Genomic DNA, 19,539 nt, shown 5'->3' with positions numbered 1-19,539 from the left:
CAAATTTCAAGTACAGGAAGCGTCGTTGCAACGGCATTTGAATAATACGTTCCTGAAACCAAGTTTAACATGGGTTTATGCACATAAAATAAAATTTAACACAAAAATAAATGTTTTTCTACAAAACGTACTCGTCTTGTGTGTGTGTTTGCATCGTCACAGGTACTGAGAAATCGAGCTGTTATCGTTTTTTCAATATCCCTATGGAAGATAAAAATTATCTATAGCTCGAATCGTTGGAGACTTATTGACAAAGTAAATATGGCAATGATAAAAAGCTCCTCCCATCAGGTGTCGATTTATAGCTGCCAACTTGTATTGTTATAGGTAGATAATCGTTAATCCATCGCAACGTTTTGATAACCCTGTAAGTTCAAAAATCTGTTTAATAATGCATACAAATATACGTTACTTAATTAAAAAGAAGCATTTTAGTGACATAACAAAAGTTAACACAAACATTTTATACTTATTACAACTGTGTATGTAGGTACTCGTTCATCAAACACAAAAATCGGATCTGTAAGTACTGGGCAGAAAGTAACACCAACAGTGACACATCAGAAAAATTTTATCATTAGGTAATTAAGTACAAATCCCAAGCTTGGACATAACAATTGGTAAAAGCACTGAACTCAATGATGTGATAAAAAGAGTGTTGGGTGAGAGGAAGGAGGAGTACTTAAGTATAATACAACGAGACGAGAGTAAAGAACGAAAAATGGAGAGAGAGAGAGAGAGAGACAGAGAGGAAGGCGACGAAATAGAAGGTGGAAGAGGAGAAAAAGAAGAGAGAGGCGGTACACGTAGTGCACGACATGTATTGTGTCGTATAGAGTTTTAGGTAGCTGAGCGCAAAGGGTGGAGGAAAAAAAAGGACAACGAACCTGGTGGTCGGTCGGTCGGCGCGGCGGAGCAGGCATAGGTTATGTATACTGTATACCTATATACGACGAGAGCGCGCCGACGACGACGAGCGAGAGCGGCAGCGGCCATCTTTGCGTTCCATGTCTGTATATGATATGCATGTGTGTTTTTACATACACACACACACACAGCACATTACCATTACACCATACTATGGTGACCATAGATAGATGTAGAGTGTAAAGAGAGAGAGAGAGCATATAGAGAGTATTGGAGAGTGCGTGACGCGTGTATAAACGGAGACGGTTGCAGAACGAGCTTAAAAGCTCACCGGGTAATGACCGTCTCCGCCGCTGCCGCCGCCAGCACAGCTTCGACATTCGCCGCCGCCACCGCCAGACGGTCGGTGTAGGCACCGTGTAAACTTTGTAGAGTGTGTATATTATAGGTTGTATGGGTATCGCATTACATTTTAGTTTCGTTTTCGTCTCTCGTGTGTTGTTGCGTATACGCGGAATGCCCGTGTGTTGTTGCCTCGAAGATGGCGGACGTGTTGCAGGCATCAGCGGCTCCCCCAGCTTCTTCATCTTCTGATGCTCAACCCCCAGGACTGTAGCAGACATCATCATCCTTCCATCCCCGACAGTGTCTCTTTCCCTCAGCGCCAGCTGACGACTGACTAGTCTCCACACTCTCCACCTCTTTTGCTTCAAGGCCGCCGTCGTCTAATCTAATCTCTCTCTCTCTTTCTCTTTCGGATCTCGGATCTGTGCGCCCATATACTGCGAGGGAAAAGGAAACTTGCGGACTGAATTAGTGCATACTCGAAACGAGAGGGAAAGTGCTGTGTGTCTGCTGTATTTACGTTTACGCGCGCACGAGAGTCTGCGGGCTTCCTCTCGGAAATGCTGTAACACACATTTACCGCAGTCACTTATAAAGAATATACACATCAACGAGAGGAGGCGGCCACTGCCTTCTTTTCTCCTTCTCCTTCTTCACCTTCGTTTCTCCTTTCTTCTTCTTCTTTTCTATTCGTTCTCTTCGTCGTCGCCCAGTTCACCCTTGAAGGATGCCCCCCCCCCTCCCTTCTCTCACCCCGCCTGGACGACTAAGCTGTAGTAGTAATTAGGAGAGAGAGAGGCTTTTTTGCAAGTGCGCGTACCAGCGGTGTTTCTTCTCCCAAAGTCGTCTCCTGGGTATAGAGTCAGACGACTCTTGTTTGTTCATAGCTGACGAGGAGTTCATCGACGTCGACCTGTAGATTCACGAGAGAGACTATCATGGGGCGCAACAGCTTGATGCCCGGGAGGAGCAGCGTCTGATATGGAGCCTAGTTAGACTGAGGTAGGGGAGTGTGTATACCTAATACGATGTGTATCGGTCGATGTTTTTGATGCAGTATATTTGAGTACCCTGGTTAAGATAGTACTGGCACAGGAGATTGAGAAGCTAGATGAGAGTACGTAGGTGGTTGAGACTACTGGGAGTTTGCGTGCCTTGCAGTGCGTTGATCTGGGATTTAAATGTGTCAGGGTAATTGCTGTTTACCTTTTTTTTTTGCACTTGGCCTTTTAAACAGCTGTGCTTTAATTTTAGGGGTAATCACTACCAAAGAGTTCAACTCAATGAAGTAAACAAGTTTTATGAAAAAAAAAAATTTATTTATCCAATCTACTGAATTTTCGTGTTTGAACTGAAGGTTAAACCTACCTTTTTTGTACATCCCAACACAATATTAAATTTAATACAAACTTGTAAAATAGTAGAAATCAGTACCTTTCGATAATTCATATTTAAGATTATTAATGACAAAGCAAAGACAATGTCATTCTAACTATTTCATAGGCTATAAATTATTACTCAATTTTATTGAATCAACCTCCAACATATTAATACTCACCATACTAATATCTGGGCAATATTCAAATACGCTGTGTAAGAATTATTTTGCCACATTTACTACTTACTCTTTCTCTTTTCCCATGTGGCTAAATCAGATTGTAGCGGATAGGCTCTAGTCAAATCTTCAACACAGTAAGACAATGCCATTCATAGCAAAAGAAGATAAGATGACAGAGTCTGAGGATAGCTTGATATCACCAGACAGTACAACAAGGGAACGTTGTGGATTTGTACCTGGAGACGATGTTCTTCTCCATAAACACGATGGAAAGTTTTATCTGGGAACAGTTGTACAGGTATTTAATTTACCATAAAATGTTTTCTATTTTACGTTTTGAATACTACATGGTTCATATTTCGTAGGTTGATGTTACAAGTGAAAAGTGTTACATCAAATTTTTGGATGGCTCCGACGATTGGTCGCCAGTGAAAGATCTGACAAAACTTAACACCAATTCGGACGTCTGTGTTGTGTGTAAGAATTCGCAGCCTGTTGAAGTTGTTGCTTGTGATGACTGTGGCCGCAAATATCATCAGTTTTGCCACGATGTAATTTGATTGAATCTTTAAAACTTTATTCTTGTATCATTTAGTGTGATAAGTATTTTTTATACTTATATAATTCTAGCCGTACATCGAAAATGAGTACACACTTCCCAGTGCAATGTGGCATTGTAAAAAGTGCAAGACCACAAATCCTGTTTCACCGAGTAAGGCGATTTCTGAGCCCAGATTAGACACCAAAACTATTACAGAATCCAAAACTCAATCAGAGCCCAGAAACTTCCTAGAGGTAAAACCTCATAAAGAAGTCAAAAAGTCTATGGTTAAAGAGAGTATAAGGAAACTTTGCAGTGGTAGAGATCAACGATTACCTCTACCAGATGACAGAACAAAGTTACCTTATGACGTAAGTGTTAAAGTCACATTCAGATTAAAATAAACGATCGTTACTGATTCATAAAAATTGTTGCAGCCTGATAGGTTGAACTGGGATGCGCATCACAGAGTGAATGACGAGCAAATATATTGTTATTGCGGTCTAAATGGTGAATGGTATACACAAATGTTGCAATGTGCTCGTTGTAGACAGTGGTTTCACGAAAAGTGTATCGGTTGTTTATCTTATCCACTTTACAGTGGTGATCGGTATGTTCAAGTTTTTATTTCACATTGTACCATGCATCATCTCAACAACGCGTTGTGACTAAAACTGTTTTCCTACAGATTTTACGTGTTCGTCTGTTCAATGTGCAATTACGGAAAAGAATTTGTGCGGCGACTAGAATTGAAATGGGTTGATCTTGTGCACTTGATGTTGTACAACCTTACAGTGTATAACGCCAAGAAGTACTACGATTTTGACACTGTAATTATTCCTTATGCAAACGATAATTGGCAAACATTACAGTTACCTCCGAGAGTAAGTAAACAAACAAAAGAAACTAAAAATACTTGAGCGATTGTAATATAACCAATGAATTTTTGCGCAGATTCGTGACGTTAGTGAAAGGATCCGTAAAGAATCCATCCTTGCAGTTCTAGCCACCAATAGATCTAGGTTTAAATGCGGTCGAGAAATAAAAAAGCGCACGACTATTTGGGGCCTGAGGCAAAGACTCCCACCACCAAGTCCACAGGTTAATCTTCCCCCCTCCGGCATTGTTGATGACACTGTACTGAATCAATGCTGCTGTTCTGGCAAAAGACTGCAATTTCTGACACCGGCTACTGGGTGCGTAAAAGAATCTAATTAATAATTGAAACGAATCCAAACATACTAATTTGCATTTTTTTAAGCCTTGAATAAAAATTAATTATAAATTCCTGTATTGTTTTAGAGCTTTGGCATCACCAGAAAGTACAAAACAATTGCAAAATTTGAATCAGAGGTTGGCAGAAAGTTTAGAGATACCTGTCAATCCATCAGATGTTATGCGAGGTACAATCTATCAAAATTCAGAAGTGGACCCAAACTCCAACCCCAGTCTGGCGAATCCGTTGTCTCAATCTCTAAAAGACAGGTAAATGACATTTAAAATGCTAAACATACACTAACCTATTTGTTTTCTTTATTTCTTTCTGTTTGACTGTCAACATTCTAATAAGTTACATCTTGATCTATAGAAACAAAAGAAAGTCGCATTTAACACGCTTTGCTAACCTATACGCTACCTAATGTAAACAACTATTTTTCCTTATAAGATACTACTAAAAAAAAAAATTTCTCGCAGATACAGTGGTGGCGGCTTTGTGAAAAAATCGGTGCCATTTCCTAAACTGAGTCTGCAGAGACGACGACGTCTTCAGTCCCGCGAGCGATTGCTGCGTAAGCAAAAAAAGCGCGACAAATTGATCACGGAGGTTACAAGCTGTGACGGCATTAGAGAGGCCAGGTATCGCCAGGCCCGGAAGCTATTGAAAAACGCCATAAAGATCGGCAAGTGCCAGCTACCCAAAGAAAACCCAGACCTGCCACCCACGCCGCCAACCTCGGTCTCGAGCCCACCGACACCTCCAGCGACGTCGTCCGGTATGTCAGAGCTATCGGTACCCGATAACTCGAGCTCTATCGACCTGATGAATCCGCTAGCAACACCATCGACGCCCGCGGACACGAGCGGTGACGAGACGAGCTCACGCGGCACCCTTGACTCTTTTATCCCACCGCCCAAGGATTTCGAGGGCAAGAACCATCCGTTCCGTAATCTGCTTGGCGAGCTCCTGGGCATACCCTTGTCCACGTCATCAAAGCTAACCTGTCAGTCGTCAAATCAGAGCAGCAACATGTGCGATTCGAACTGCAACAACAGCATGTACAATGTGCCGATAACGCTGCCCTTGCCCTTGACGCCTGTTATAACAGAGCCACCACCGATGCGACCGACAAAGCGACAGCTGTCTGAGAAAGACATCATCATCGATAGGAATGGCCAAGTGAAGCGTAGAAGGCAGCACAGGCGCGGTCGACCTCCACAGTCCCAAGCACTGGTTAGTCACACAAAAATACTTGGAAAAAATTTACAGCTTTGAAATTCCCAATCAAGTTATTCAAATGTATGTTTTTTTTTTTTTTTTTTCTTCCACAGGGCTACCAACCAACGGCCAGCAAAACAGCCACGTACCAGCCAGCTCGGAGTACCGAGGTGAAAAACGGCGAATACGCGCGCACCTTGCGTAGTTCCTTCAACAACGCGCAGCATCCGCAAATCGGCAAGTACATGGATTACGCGCTGAATGGGCGAAAGCTGCGCCAACGAAATGCGAGCGCTGACAAGCTGCAGCCACCTCCGATCTTTCCAGAGACAAGTAACGCTAATGGCTCACTGACAGCCAATACAACAAACATGCCACCGCCTCAGCAACAGATGAATAGCGGTTGTGGCAACTGCAGTCTGTCGAACTCGCCAAACAAGCAGTGCTCGCCGGTTAAGCAAAACCCACCGGAAATACCGGGTCAAGACCTCAAGTCTTCGGTAACTACTTATTTCAGTGCGGCGAATCGTGTTGCCTCCGGCGAGAAGTACTCTATTAAAGCCATGAGGACATTACCCAACGGTAAAGTAGAATATATGTTAGATTGGTCTACATAACGGATTCAATAAAGCGTGTATGTTTGGACTGTTGCTGCTCTCACTTTAAACTACATTTTTTTTTTGTACCAAAACTCGAATTTTTTGACAATCAGCATTTTACGCTCGGTGAGTAGTGGTTTTTCTTTTTCTTTTATTTGCGTGCATTGCGACTTTACGTAAGGACTGTAAATTATTCTTGCAAAAATGTATGATTACCGTTGAGTAAAGTACGTTGTGTTTTTTCTTCTTTTTTTGCAGTTAATTTTTTACCGAACAAAACAATTGTCAGAACAAAACTCGGAAAAAAGACAAAAAGTTAAATATCAGTACATGCATTTGTTATTTTCCAACTGTATTTTTTATTGAACAATTTACAATCACAAGCAATGCGTTAGTTTTTCTAAATATAATTTTACACAACAATTTCGTCGCTAGCCGGTAACTATGCTCAAGTTTGAAAATACTAACCCAGCGCGGATTTTATATTTCAATCATTGAATTACATACATGTATACCGTCCACGTTTAAACATCAGTTTGGAAAACAAATATTTCTAAAAGATTTCTGGAAATCCGAACACACTCACACAAGTCCTGCTCGGCTCACACTTAACATAAATATTTCGTACTGCATATTTATTTAATGTTATTTGCAGACAAGTAATTTTAGCGAAAAGAAAGTCGGTACAAGCTGCGTAAGCGTTGAAATTGAGCGACTTTCGTAAACGAAAGTCAGTAAAACTAATAATCGGTATAATTAAAGAATAAATAAACCGATTGTTCCTCGATAAAAATAAACAGGCGTAATGATTAATGAATACGAGTAGAGAATTGATCTAGATCTGCGGAAAATTATTTTTCGATACAAAGCTAGTCTTGAATGTCGGTCGTCAATCCCATACAATACGTCATTACCAACTACTCCAATTGTTCCCTCAGCCCAACTTGAATGTAATTACATGTTATTTGAATATTACTATTGAAACAGAAGCAAAAAATTATTATTCACATTGTCTGTACAAAAATTTACATAAAATTTTTTCACCTAATAATCCATAAAAATCTTTGTAAGAATTAATAGTAAGTATTCGTACGGCATGTTTTCATAATAATTCGAAAAACGATCGATGTATGGATGAGCTTATTACGTAACTCTTCTAGGTTTTTAAAAGTCTTTTTACATCACAAATTTTTACAATTTTGTACGAAAAAATTGTGTAGTCTCGTCAATTTTATTAATAAACATACCGTCACTTTGATCTTAGAGTAACTCAAAAGTCAAATCCAAAGTATTTTAGGTCGACTGCGTACAAACAAGACAAAAAAATACTTCTATCGTTTATGTTCATCAACTCCTTTCTCACGATCCTAATAAAAGACATATATTTTTTTAAGTTTCTGTATAAAAAAACGTAATCAGCGATGGTCTCAATGTTTTTACTAATTACTTATTGCTCAAACGCTTCTTTTTCCCAGCCATGAAAAACAATTAGTCGTGGTATAAAATTATTTTACGTACAAGCAATGTGTGCAATCGCAATTAAATTGCGAAAAAATTGATAAAGACAATGTCCCGTCAACTAGAACAAGGAAAGTAAGTATACTATGACTAAGTTACAATACACTGCCAAACATATTTTACGATTAAATGAATGAGGATGTATGAAGTGATGTGTATCAATACTAAACTTATTATTTCATTCGTAAGTAGTTTCTACAATTTTTACTACCGTTTAAGCAAGTTTTTTGTACCTAAGAGAGAAAAATCCGAGTGAAATGTAGAGAGTTAACCAACTTAACAAAACTTTGTTAACTTTTGCAAGTATATCGTGTCGAACAAAGTAATCTAATTTGGATCGCGAATGAATATCGTAAACTTGATATTAATAAGAAAAAAAATTTTTAAATATTCCGGTTTGGTGATGAGTTTTGAAAATTCGGAACCTAAAGCTCTTTATAAGATTGGCTCATTTGATGATTCCTAGTTAAAGTATTAGACGTTTTTAAAGTTACGTGGATTCTAGCAATCATTCGTTTGAAGAATAAATCGAATAAATTTGGTACAAAATTTTAAATCACAAAACACAGCTGAGAGAAAATTATTTAAATTCTTCAAATGGTCTTTTCTGCGTATGTTTAAGACTAAATTGTAAATTTATCGATGTTTTCGCCGAAGTTCGTAGAAAAAAAAATAATTGTATATTTTTCATAAACAACAAGATGTATATTTTTATTATATTTTCAAAGTACTTCTGAAAGCACTAATCAATTTTTGAGGGTTGTTCTCTCGGCTGAAACTAACGAAAATTGAAATTAGCCATGTGTAATTTATTGAGAAATTATAGAGCTTAGGCCTTGATTATTAGGTAGTACATTTTAAAAAATTCCAAAGGCTGTCGAGAGCGGTTTGCATAGTGTATAACGAGAAAAAAAAATATTATGTGGTCGTACTTGGGCAATACACATTTTTTTGTCTCATAACGATCACATACTTTATTGAAAAAATTTTCTAAATTCTTTCGAAATGGTCCGAATTGAAAAAAGTAGTAAAAGAAAATTTCTCAAACGGTCGAGCTGTGCTAAACAAAGTTAACGAAAAAAAAAAAAAAAAAAAAAAAAACGGGCGCGAAACAAGTTTGACGAAAAATTACTGCCAGTATGTCGTTAATAGTGTATATACCGATTCTTTATATTTATATATACACAGTTGTGTAACGGAGAGTGCGCTCGTGCGTTTACGTGTGTATTTGTAAACACGTAAGTTTAAACATTAAAAAGTAGCTTGATAAAAATAAGTTTTAATATACTGGGTACAAGTTTATATTATGGCGTTACGAATTTGTAAGGATGTATGTGATACTTGTAATAGAACAAATAAAAATCGATTGACTATATATTATTATTATGTTCAGCTCGTAAGTTCCATATGATGGTGGAATTGATGTCGGGATAATGCTCGTCCTGGTTTTTTCAATTGTTTGAAAAAAAATAAAATTAAAAAAAACTATAATCGAATCACAGTGATCAATCGATATATCAATGATTTTCAGTATTTAAATGATATTGTGAAGATCAGAAAAACTTAGTGCGAATTAAATGAATATAGAATTATTTCAATTTTCGTATCAATGTGTTTCAGCTTTTATGCTGCCAAGTAAAATGTACGCGAGTTATTGATAGTTACATTACAGAATCGAATAATAATTAGACTGGGTAACTTATGTACGACTGAATAATTTATGCAAAACATATGAATGATTCATTCTTCAATAAAGATTTTGTTGGTTCGTTGATTTTTGTTTTATCTTGTGATTTAATGAGATGGTTTGATTTTCTCTTGAGTAAAAAGAGTAAAACACATTTTTGTTGTTGTTCATTGGCGTTTATTTGAATGTTTTAGCATATAGGTATAAGCTGTAAATGCCTAGCGATTAATTGAAAATTACGTACTGTGTGGTACGTTCACGCTCATAATTAGGTCTACGTTATAATATACTTTTGTACATAATGAAACATCAATGAGGCATACATATGATTACTCTAAGATGAGTTCATAATAGTTGAGCTTATTAAATGAGAATCATTTTGTGTTTGTTATATTCTATTGATTTAATTATACAGCTTACAAAACTGAGAGTTGAAATTTTTTTTTTATGTCTATCCCCGTAAAAGAGCAAGATTTTTTATGTAAAGTTTCTTTTTCTTACGTTGTCTGCCACATACTTTCATAACCAATTGTTAATATTCATAAAGATTTTGATGTTCTTAATTATTATTATATTAATCGTTAACTCATAGACGCCCTCAATAGAAGAAAAAAAAAAAAAAATCAACAATCAGCAGCATTTCGTTTCACATAGTTTAAGTATTTAATTGTAAGTTTACTTCGTGACACGCAAGACCATCAGACGAATAAAAATAATATACGTTCAAGAGCGATTTATTCGAGTAATAATAATATCCTGCGCCCAGTCAAGTCGCATTTAATTGTTGTTCATTTACTCAGTTCGGATAATGAGACTGATATATTATTTCATTTAAGTTTCAATTTTTCTCGCTTATCATTAAGAGAGAATGAAGCATTTTGTAAATCATGAGTGATTATCGGGCCATCGGGCATTGACATCTCGACGGCTTAATAAAAACTGCCACCTTGTAAAATATAACAATAAAACATTTTACGTGTCGACAATGTATCCAAGCTTATATTTTTTTGTTTTCCTTTCGTCCGCATCCCTCATTTTACCGCAATAATTTCTTTTGCGATTACTTTGGATTTAAAATTTTAATGACTTAATGCAATAAATATGATCTGAAGTGTAGCTTTTTACAAAAATTCTAAAATAAATACGTGTTAGCATGGTTGGAACATTTTTAATTGAATCGGGGTAAATAAAATGATGTATATTATGATTCAAAGCAATTTAAAAATACGAATTTCTGTATGATTTTACACAACGACACGCTGGAAAAAAATTTAATTTGTATAAGTGTACAACGATGTTGATAAAGTTGTAATGTTATAACTGCATATCGCATATTTTTCATTAGCGAGGACCGAGGACTCGAAAGTACGAAAGCCCGGTTACGACATCTGCATAAAAACGCATAAGCACGCACAAGAACAAGTATGAGTGCACATTGCACAAAAACACGATACGAGAAACGAGATATGCACGAAAGCGCGCACACAAGTTGCAAAGCAGACGGTTTCTATTTCAATTTATTTCAAAAGTACAAATTTGTAGGAGGTCAATTTTCGGATATAAGATAGATTGTAAACTTGCCGCACATAGCACAGACAACGTCAACTTTTTATTTTCTATCTATAAGATTAGTTGCGGCTGGTTTATAATTAATAGTACTATATAGTAATAATTATTTGGATCAGCGCCATCTAGCGTTGAGGATTTCTGAGCTAAAAAGTGGCCCTAAACTTTTCAGCCAGAGCATTAGCGCTTAGAGCTATTTAGCTAACTATAAACCAGCCGCAACTAATATGAGAGATATAAAATGAAAAAATAACGATACATGTGTTTTTGGCGGCAAGTTAACAATCTATTTTCTACCAAAAATTGACCTCATATGTATTTATACTTTAGAAGATGAATTTTCGAGTAAAAGATAGACTGTTAACTTGCCGCCAAAAACACATGTATCGTTATTTTTTCATTTTATATCTCTCGTATTAGTTGCGGCTGGTTTATAGTTGGCTAAATGGCTCTAAGCGCTAATGCTCTGGCTGAAAAGTTTAGGGCCACTTTTTAGCTCAGAAATCCTCAACGCTAGATGGCGCTGATCCAAATAATTGTTACTATATTTACTGCAGTTTATAGTAGAGCCATGTAATTGATCATAAACCAGCCGCAAATAATTTTGTACACGAAAAATAAAAATTTCACGCTGTCTATATTATTTGCGGCAAGTTTACATACTGATTGTTAAATACTTATTTTTACACCACGTAATCGTGCAGTATGGACATATTAATTCATATACTTGAGAATTATATTTATTATTTACTTCACTTAGTGTAGGATATGTAGTCCATACCAGCGCTCCCAAAAGTGGCTACCGAACTTGGGGGGAAATTCAAATTGGCTATATGGAGCAAGACGCAAAACCTCAGATAACTCGACAACATTCCATACACCATAACTTGATCAATTAATCCTAAGCTATTTAACCCAATAACCCAACGCGCCCATACGCAGTATCACGAGCATTAATAATTAATAAAATAAATTAAACAATAACGCAAGCGCCAATCCCCACACAACCCGGGGCGCTTACTGGTCACTTAAATTATTAAGAAAATTAATAAAGTAGAGCAAGCGCCAATCCCCACACAACCCGGGGCGCTTTCTGATCACTTTTTTAATGAATATATTAAGGAGGCTTGGGCGATTTTGAATTAAATGCTGGCTAGGTCTGAAATTCAGAGATTATATAGATAAAGTTTGCTAGATTTTTTTAGGAAAACAAAATAGGTAGGTCAACACATTTATTTTCGAGAAAATCGCTTGTGAAAATTCGTCATTTTAACACGCAACCTTACGGAACCCGAAATTCAATAGACCACCGTACCGCAATAAAAAGCTGTGGGCCCACACATTCAATTGGTACATGTACTTGAAAGTATAAAGAATCTATTATTTAAAAAAAAGAATAGGATCAACACGTTAAATTTTGAGAAAATAGCGAGGAAAACATCGAACATGAGAATTGTTTTGTTCAGGTACTGTAAGTGCGCATGCGCTGTACATTCATAAACATACAAGCATGAAAACTTAAGTCTAATACAAGTATAGGTATATAATAGCAGATGAGAGCAAGAGAGTACAGTGTTGTCAGCTTTATCGTGGCAGGGCCGTCATCTTTACACAAGGTACCTCGGGAAAACTAATAAATTTCTTAATATCGATTTTCCCAATGACTTTTCCGCGTATTATTGCTATTTTGTTCACACATGTGTATAATCAAAATGATTATAAAAAAAATATTACAAAGAATCATTTGTATGACAAGTACCCCACAGGGCCCCTCAATAGATACGACACCAAACGCCCAAGCCTCCTTAAATAAAATAACACAAGTGCCAATCCCCACACCACCCGGGACGCCTACTGGTCGCTTTAATTATTAATGAAATAACACAAGCGCCAATCCCCACACAACCCAGGGCCCTTTCTGGTTACTTTGTTAACTAATATAAAAAAAAAATAACACAAGCGCCAATCACCAAACAACCCGGGGCGCTTACTGGTCACTTTAATTATTAAGAAAATTAATAAAGTAGAGCAAGCGCCAATCCCCACACAACCCGGGGCGCTTTCTGATCACTTTTTTAATGAATATATTAAATAAAATAACACAAGTGCCAATCCCCACACCACCCGGGACGCCTACTGGTCGCTTTAATTATTAATGAAATAACACAAGCGCCAATCCCCACACAACCCAGGGCCCTTTCTGGTTACTTTGTTAACTAATATAAAAAAAAAATAACACAAGCGCCAATCACCAAACAACCCGGGGCGCTTACTGGTCACTTTAATTATTAAGAAAATTAATAAAGTAGAGCAAGCGCCAATCCCCACACAACCCGGGGCGATTTCTGATCACTTTTTTAATGAATATATTAAATAAAATAACACAAGCGCCAATCACCAAACAACCCGGGGCGCTTACTGGTCACTTTAATTATTAAGAAAATTAATAATGTAGAGCAAGCGCCAATCCCCACACAACCCGGGGCGCTTACTGGTTGTGTGGGGATTGGCGATTGCTCTACTTTATCAACTTTGTTAATAATTAAAGCGACCAGAAAGCGTCGCAGGTTGTGTGGGGATTGGCGCTTGCTCTACTTTATTAATTTTGTTAATAATTAAAGTGACCAGTAAGTGCCTTAGGTTGTGTGGTGATTGGCACTTGTGTTATTTTTTTTATATTTATTAACAAAGTGACCAGTAAGTGCCCCGGGTCGTGTGGGGATTGGCTTTTGTGTTATTTTTTTACTTATTTTATTAATAATTAAAGCGACCAGAAAGCGCCCCAGGTTGTGTGGGGATTGGCGCTTGCTCTACTTTATTAACTTTGTTAATAATTAAAGTGACCAGTAAGTGCCTTAGGTTGTGTGGTGATTGGCACTTGTGTTATTTTTTTTATATTAATTAACAAAGTGACCAGAAAGGGCCCCGGGTTGTGTGGGGATTGGCGCTTGTGTTATTTTTTTATTTATATTAATTAACAAAGTGACCAGAAAGCGCCCTGGGTTGCGTGGGGATTGGCGCTTGTGTTATTTTATTTAATATATTCATTAAAAAAGTGATCAGAAAGCGCCCCGGGTTGTGTGGGGATTGGCGCTTGCTCTACTTTATTAATTTTGTTAATAATTATAGTGACCAGTAAGCGCCCCGGGTTGTGTGGGGATTGGCGCTTGCGTTATTGTTTAATTTATTTTATTAATTATTAATGCTCGTGATACTGCGTATGGGCGCGTTGGGTTATTGGGTTAAATAGCTTAGGATTAATTGATCAAGTTATGGTGTATGGAATGTTGTCGAGTTATCTGAGGTTTTGCGTCTTGCTCCATATAGCCAATTTGAATTTCCCCCCAAGTTCGGTAGCCACTTTTGGGAGCGCTGGTCCATACTACAAATATACACATGCGTCGTGGGGGAGAAGGTACTGCAGGAATCACTAGAATCGGCAGAGAGTGCAGACTTGCAGAGACGTCGCGTCTGCATGGCTTAACTTAACGTAACTTTTTAGTCACATCAAGGTATCATAGTGTAAAAATATTGTTTACATGACGACTGTTAAATATAAGAGAGTAATTTTTTGATGATCACAAATATATGAATATTATTTTAAATCCAATGCAATTACCACAAGATAAGGTATTAATTAATAACAATAATTTGAGCCATATACTTTAAATTCCATTAGCATCAAAACTGTTTTATTTTGTCTTAGAAAGCATGGATGCTCTAAGTTTAGCAATGGACAGCCTAAGTGTTGCCCTAAAATCATAAATCATTCCCAATCAGCAGTACTTCTTGCAAGGCTCTGTGTTGGACAGTGCTGTCGAGACGCTGCTTCACAGGCTACGTGGGCTCTGTGACTACATAGATACAGGACCAGAGCAGTTATGATCATGAGATGTGTTTTAGCATTAGAAAAGGACCTCCACCTGAAGTTCCTCTAAGTCTTAGAGTACGGCGTGCTTTGGATATGATTGATATGCCTTGGCAGCTCAGGTACATAGGTCAGCCAGAACTAGGTGACAAATCTCAGTCTACCATGGTCCGAAGCAGCTTAGACGTTGCTACTTCTAATACAGTTGTAGAGTTCCTAACTGGTATGGGCTTCAATTTGGACTTCGAGTACATTATAAGAGGATTTATGTTTCTTAAAGGAAGGATGAAAGTGACAGTGTCCAAGATTTTAAAAATGAACCAAGGAAAAGCTGATGTCGAGGCTATATCTCAAAGCTATTTGGTAGAACTAAGTGTATTGGCTCCTAGTGGTCAAAATGCCATTGCAGAGGAAATTAAAAACTTTGCTGAGTAGTTGAAACCACTGGTGCAACTAGAAAAAGTAAATTATTGTAGGCAGAATTAAGTCAATTTTTTCTTACATTGTTCATTGTATCAAGTATTATTTTTTCTACTATGTGTATTTTGTAAATAAACAAATCTCTTATTTATATACTAAAATGATTAATGAAGCTCATATTTTACATTATTACTACAACCCTATTAGAATACTTTTTTTCAAGGGGATGAGGATAAATGAAACAATATCAGAAATGGTTAAATATATAAAATATGTGTGAATTTATTTCCGTAAAAACATTCGCGAAAAATTTATTTATATATACGTCGTCAGATATTTTATGAATAATCATGTCACGCTCCATTTCTCTTCAAATGCTGAGCATAATTTAGTGCATGTTATGGCTGCAGAAAGAGGGTAAGTACTAATTGAATATGAGTCTATATAGTCAGCTATCTATACTTTTAAAGGTCAATTTTCGGGAAAAAGATAAATTGTATACTTGCCGCAAACAGCCCAGACAATGTCAACTTTTTATTTTATATCTACAGGATCATTTGCGGCTGGTTTATAATCAATTACATGGCTCTACTGTAAGTAGTGATAATTATGTGGATCCGCGCCATCTAGCGTTGCGGATTTCTGAGCTAAAAAGTGGCCCTAAACTTTTCAGCCAGAGCATTAGCGCTTAGAGCCATTTAGTGAATTATAAACCAGCCGCAGCTATTATGAGAGATATAAAATAAAAAAATAACGGTACATGTGTTTTTGGCGGCAAGTTAACAATCTATCTTTTACTCGAAAATTCATCTTCTAAAGTATAAATACATATGAGGTCAATTTGTGGTAGAAAATAGATTGTTAACTTGCCGCCAAAAACACATGTATCGTTATTTTTTTATTTTATATCTCTCATATTAGTTGCGGCTGGTTTATAGTTGGCTAAATGGCTCTAAGCGCTAATGCTCTGGCTGAAAAGTTTAGGGCCACTTTTTAGCTCAGAAATCCTCAACGCTAGATGGCGCTGATCCAAATAATTATTACTACTTACAGTAGAGCCATGTAATTAATTATAAACCAGCCGCAACTGATATTGTAATTGTAAAATAAATAATTGACATTGTTTGTGCTATTTGCGGCAAGTGTACAATATATCTTTAACCCAAAAATCGACCTCCAAAAGTATAGATATTCTACTTAAATGGTTTAATAAAATCGACCATATGTCACTACTTAGTAGTGAGTACTATGTTACCACACATAACATAACTTCACATACGATACTACAAAAATTGTGAAAAAAAGCACGCATTGTGTGCACACATAAGAAGAAAGAAACAAACGAAACTCGAGTAACTCTCGAAGCTCAATTTTCAATATTGGCTTGAGAGCAAGTGCGTACGTGACTACGTGCATTTCACGTGGTGGTTTTACCTGTTTGTTTACCGTCTTTTTTTTTTTTTAATTTCTATTGAAGCAATTTTTAATAAGAACAATTGTTGTGACTGATATTTATCAGTGATAGTTGTTTTTTTTTTTTACTTTTTTACAATCCAAAACGAACCCTATACTTTACATTATCGGAATTACAAGTGACGTGGGATAAGATGACAGAAGTCGAAGAATAAGTACGGGAAAAAATGTAAAAACGACAAAATTTTTCAAGAAGTTTGCGGGAAGAAGCATGATGTCAATAGCAGTAACCAGATGTTGCGAAGCGTACGTATGTTTTTTAAGTAGAACAAATTTTTACAACCGACATTGCATGCTTTAATTTCACTAGAATTTATAGACTTGATTTTTATTTTGTATCATCCACATTAACAAAGATAATGCGAAAGACGTTTTAAATTTAATGCTATTTTTATCGATTTTAACTATTTATTACTCTCTATAAAGATTAAAAATAAACAAGCAATAAATACTTAATCTTTGCAAAACGTTAGCGACCGAATTTTAATTATTTTCCGCACTTTCAGTCCTCGTAAAACCCGACCTCTGCGGGTACATCCATATATATAGAGCGCGCTCGACGTGGGCGTGGCTTGCAGGCGCCATTTTACATCCAAAGGACGTATCACTCGATCGCTTTTCCCTCTTTATCGCTGAAACTGTGAAAGAGAAAGACGGCAAAATGGGCATGTCTTATTTTTTATTTCTAGATGTACACGTATACGTGTAGCGATCATTTAATCGCTGTCGTTTGATGAAATACACTTTTATTTTATTTTAGGAAACGTCACTCGAGAGCTTCGAGACAAGTACACGTATGTGAAGTACGAGTATACATACATACATTTTTATTTAGAATTACAGCAATTACGTAATAAGTCAATTTAGAAAATAAATGCAGATTTTCGTACAAATACAATTTTTTATCAGTCGTTTCGGTAAGAAGGTAAAAATCAATACGTAAGATAATACCATCGTACTTTATTGGCAAAATAATTTTCACTTTCTTGTATACAAATAATAAAATTGATAAATATGTTGGGATGTCTGTTATACGTCATAATTGCAACTGTTGAGTATAGAATATATTATGTAATGTGTTTTTATAATCATTAACAAATATATATATACCTGACATGCTTCGATCATAATTTTCCTTGTAGGGGACCAAAATTTCTAAATCAGATTATCTACGGTTCATTACAATATAAAATAAAGTAAAAAAGGTAAAAATTCAGTGTTAAATTAATGCGAAGCCGGAGTGTAGTTGACGTACTTCACATACTCATATCGCAATAATCTTTATACTTGAGCCGTATTGCAGGTGCGCATCACTTACCTTAAATTGGATATATTGATCATTATTTTTCATCATATTAAGAAGAGCCCATGTGTCTTGAATATGGGAAATGTTGATTATCGGCTCGCAAAACCTTACAGGTGAATTAATACCGTAGTTGCAATTAAGTAGTACCAAGCTTAGTTTGAAACTCAATTTTATCTTTTTGAGAAGAACAATTTTTCAAAATTATATACGTTTTATTAGTTGCATGTTTATAAATCTCTTTGTATTATGTTAATTATCATCTTTTCAACTTGGTCAAAAAAAACATTGATTAGGTACTTGTACGCAGTGATGCTTACAACTCGAACCATTTTCATATTTACTTGTACGTTGTATTTGTCATTACACTTTTTTTTTCTCATGAAGGTATAAATTACTTACTCGAGCAATTTTCTGTATAAGGATGTTATTTTCGTACAGTCTATACTTGTAGAGCAGTTTTGTTGCATCAAAATAGCGATGTCTTTTTTATTTGTATATGTACGATGACACACATTGGATGTTCTTTACTGCATAGCTATGTATTCGGTACAGGTTGTTCAGGGTGTTAAACTTTACCAGAACTTATACCAATCAGGTTCGTTACTCGAATGTGTCACTAACATATGGTTCTTTAGAAATGGCACAATAGGTACGTTTTGGATTTTTTAAGGGGGACTCCATAGAAAATTAGAATATACACTTGGACGTCAAGTAAGGAATTCAGTAATAAAGAAAACCGGGCTATTTATTTAATATTTTTATTTTTACTCTTTATTGCTATAATACAATTTGATTGTCGTGTAAAATCTGTCGAAATACGCTAAAAGTACCTATGCTTATTGTGTAGGGAATAAAAAATCGCGGAAACATAGCTCAGAGAACAACATATTTGTTATAATTACTATCATTTATTATATCTGTGGAGAGACATAACTTATGTAAAAAAAATTGTAAATAGGACTACAGTAAACTTAATTTACTTATGTAATAATTATTAAAAATAAAACTCAGTACTTTTTACAAGTTACAAGGAATAACAAGTTTTTGTTATAATATAATATTAATAATAATAGTGATAAAAAATAATAATTGGAGCATTCTAATTTCTTTCACTTCAACTTAGTTAACTGGGCGAGAAGTGATGTGGTGCACACGTAACAGAGAGCTTTATGAGTTATTTCTTTTTTTTTTTTTTTTTTTTCTCTCTCTTCATTCAAACGAAATTTTTGTTTTTTCAGTTCCCTTTTATTGTCATGTATTTGTTGCGTACTTTGGTTACGCATGTAACAACCACTGGTCGAGTTATTTTATTATCTCTACAACAGTACGGAAAATCCCGTGAATTTCTTATCAC

At 36.2% G+C, this 19,539-nt stretch overlaps 1 protein-coding gene and 1 pseudogene across 3 annotated transcripts; both read left to right on the top strand.

Annotated features, from left to right (window-relative positions):
- Positions 1-1,248: 1,248 nt before the first annotated feature.
- Pcl (polycomb protein Pcl) lies at positions 1,249-10,530 on the top strand. 2 transcript variants are annotated; one of them, XM_089598350.1, is made up of 10 exons: positions 1,249-2,214; positions 2,868-3,068; positions 3,136-3,321; positions 3,401-3,682; positions 3,749-3,921; positions 4,000-4,195; positions 4,266-4,507; positions 4,614-4,796; positions 5,013-5,763; positions 5,862-10,530. In XM_089598350.1, exons 2-10 carry the CDS (start codon positions 2,913-2,915, stop codon positions 6,363-6,365), a joined length of 2,673 nt encoding a protein of 890 aa, XP_089454476.1. In that variant the 5' UTR covers positions 1,249-2,214; positions 2,868-2,912; the 3' UTR covers positions 6,366-10,530. The 2 variants fall into 2 exon arrangements, with proteins under 2 accessions (XP_089454476.1, XP_089454472.1); XM_089598346.1 differs by having other exon boundaries at positions 5,007-5,763.
- A 4,199-nt stretch (positions 10,531-14,729) lies between these two features.
- LOC149376026 (mediator of RNA polymerase II transcription subunit 18 pseudogene) lies at positions 14,730-15,493 on the top strand (annotated as a pseudogene). The gene is made up of 2 exons (XR_016293049.1): positions 14,730-14,748; positions 14,825-15,493. The product of XR_016293049.1 is annotated as a mediator of RNA polymerase II transcription subunit 18 pseudogene (transcript).
- The last annotated feature ends 4,046 nt before the right edge of the window (positions 15,494-19,539 follow it).

Source organism: Copidosoma floridanum, unplaced genomic scaffold (assembly GCF_036245765.1).
Source record: "Copidosoma floridanum isolate Cflo_tuat_1 unplaced genomic scaffold, Cflo_Japanese_pri ptg000001l, whole genome shotgun sequence".
In the NCBI taxonomy this organism is placed as follows: Eukaryota; Metazoa; Arthropoda; class Insecta; order Hymenoptera; family Encyrtidae; genus Copidosoma; species Copidosoma floridanum.
The sequence above is the reverse complement of the archived record's forward strand: the minus strand, read 5'-3'. Positions and strand labels throughout refer to the sequence as shown.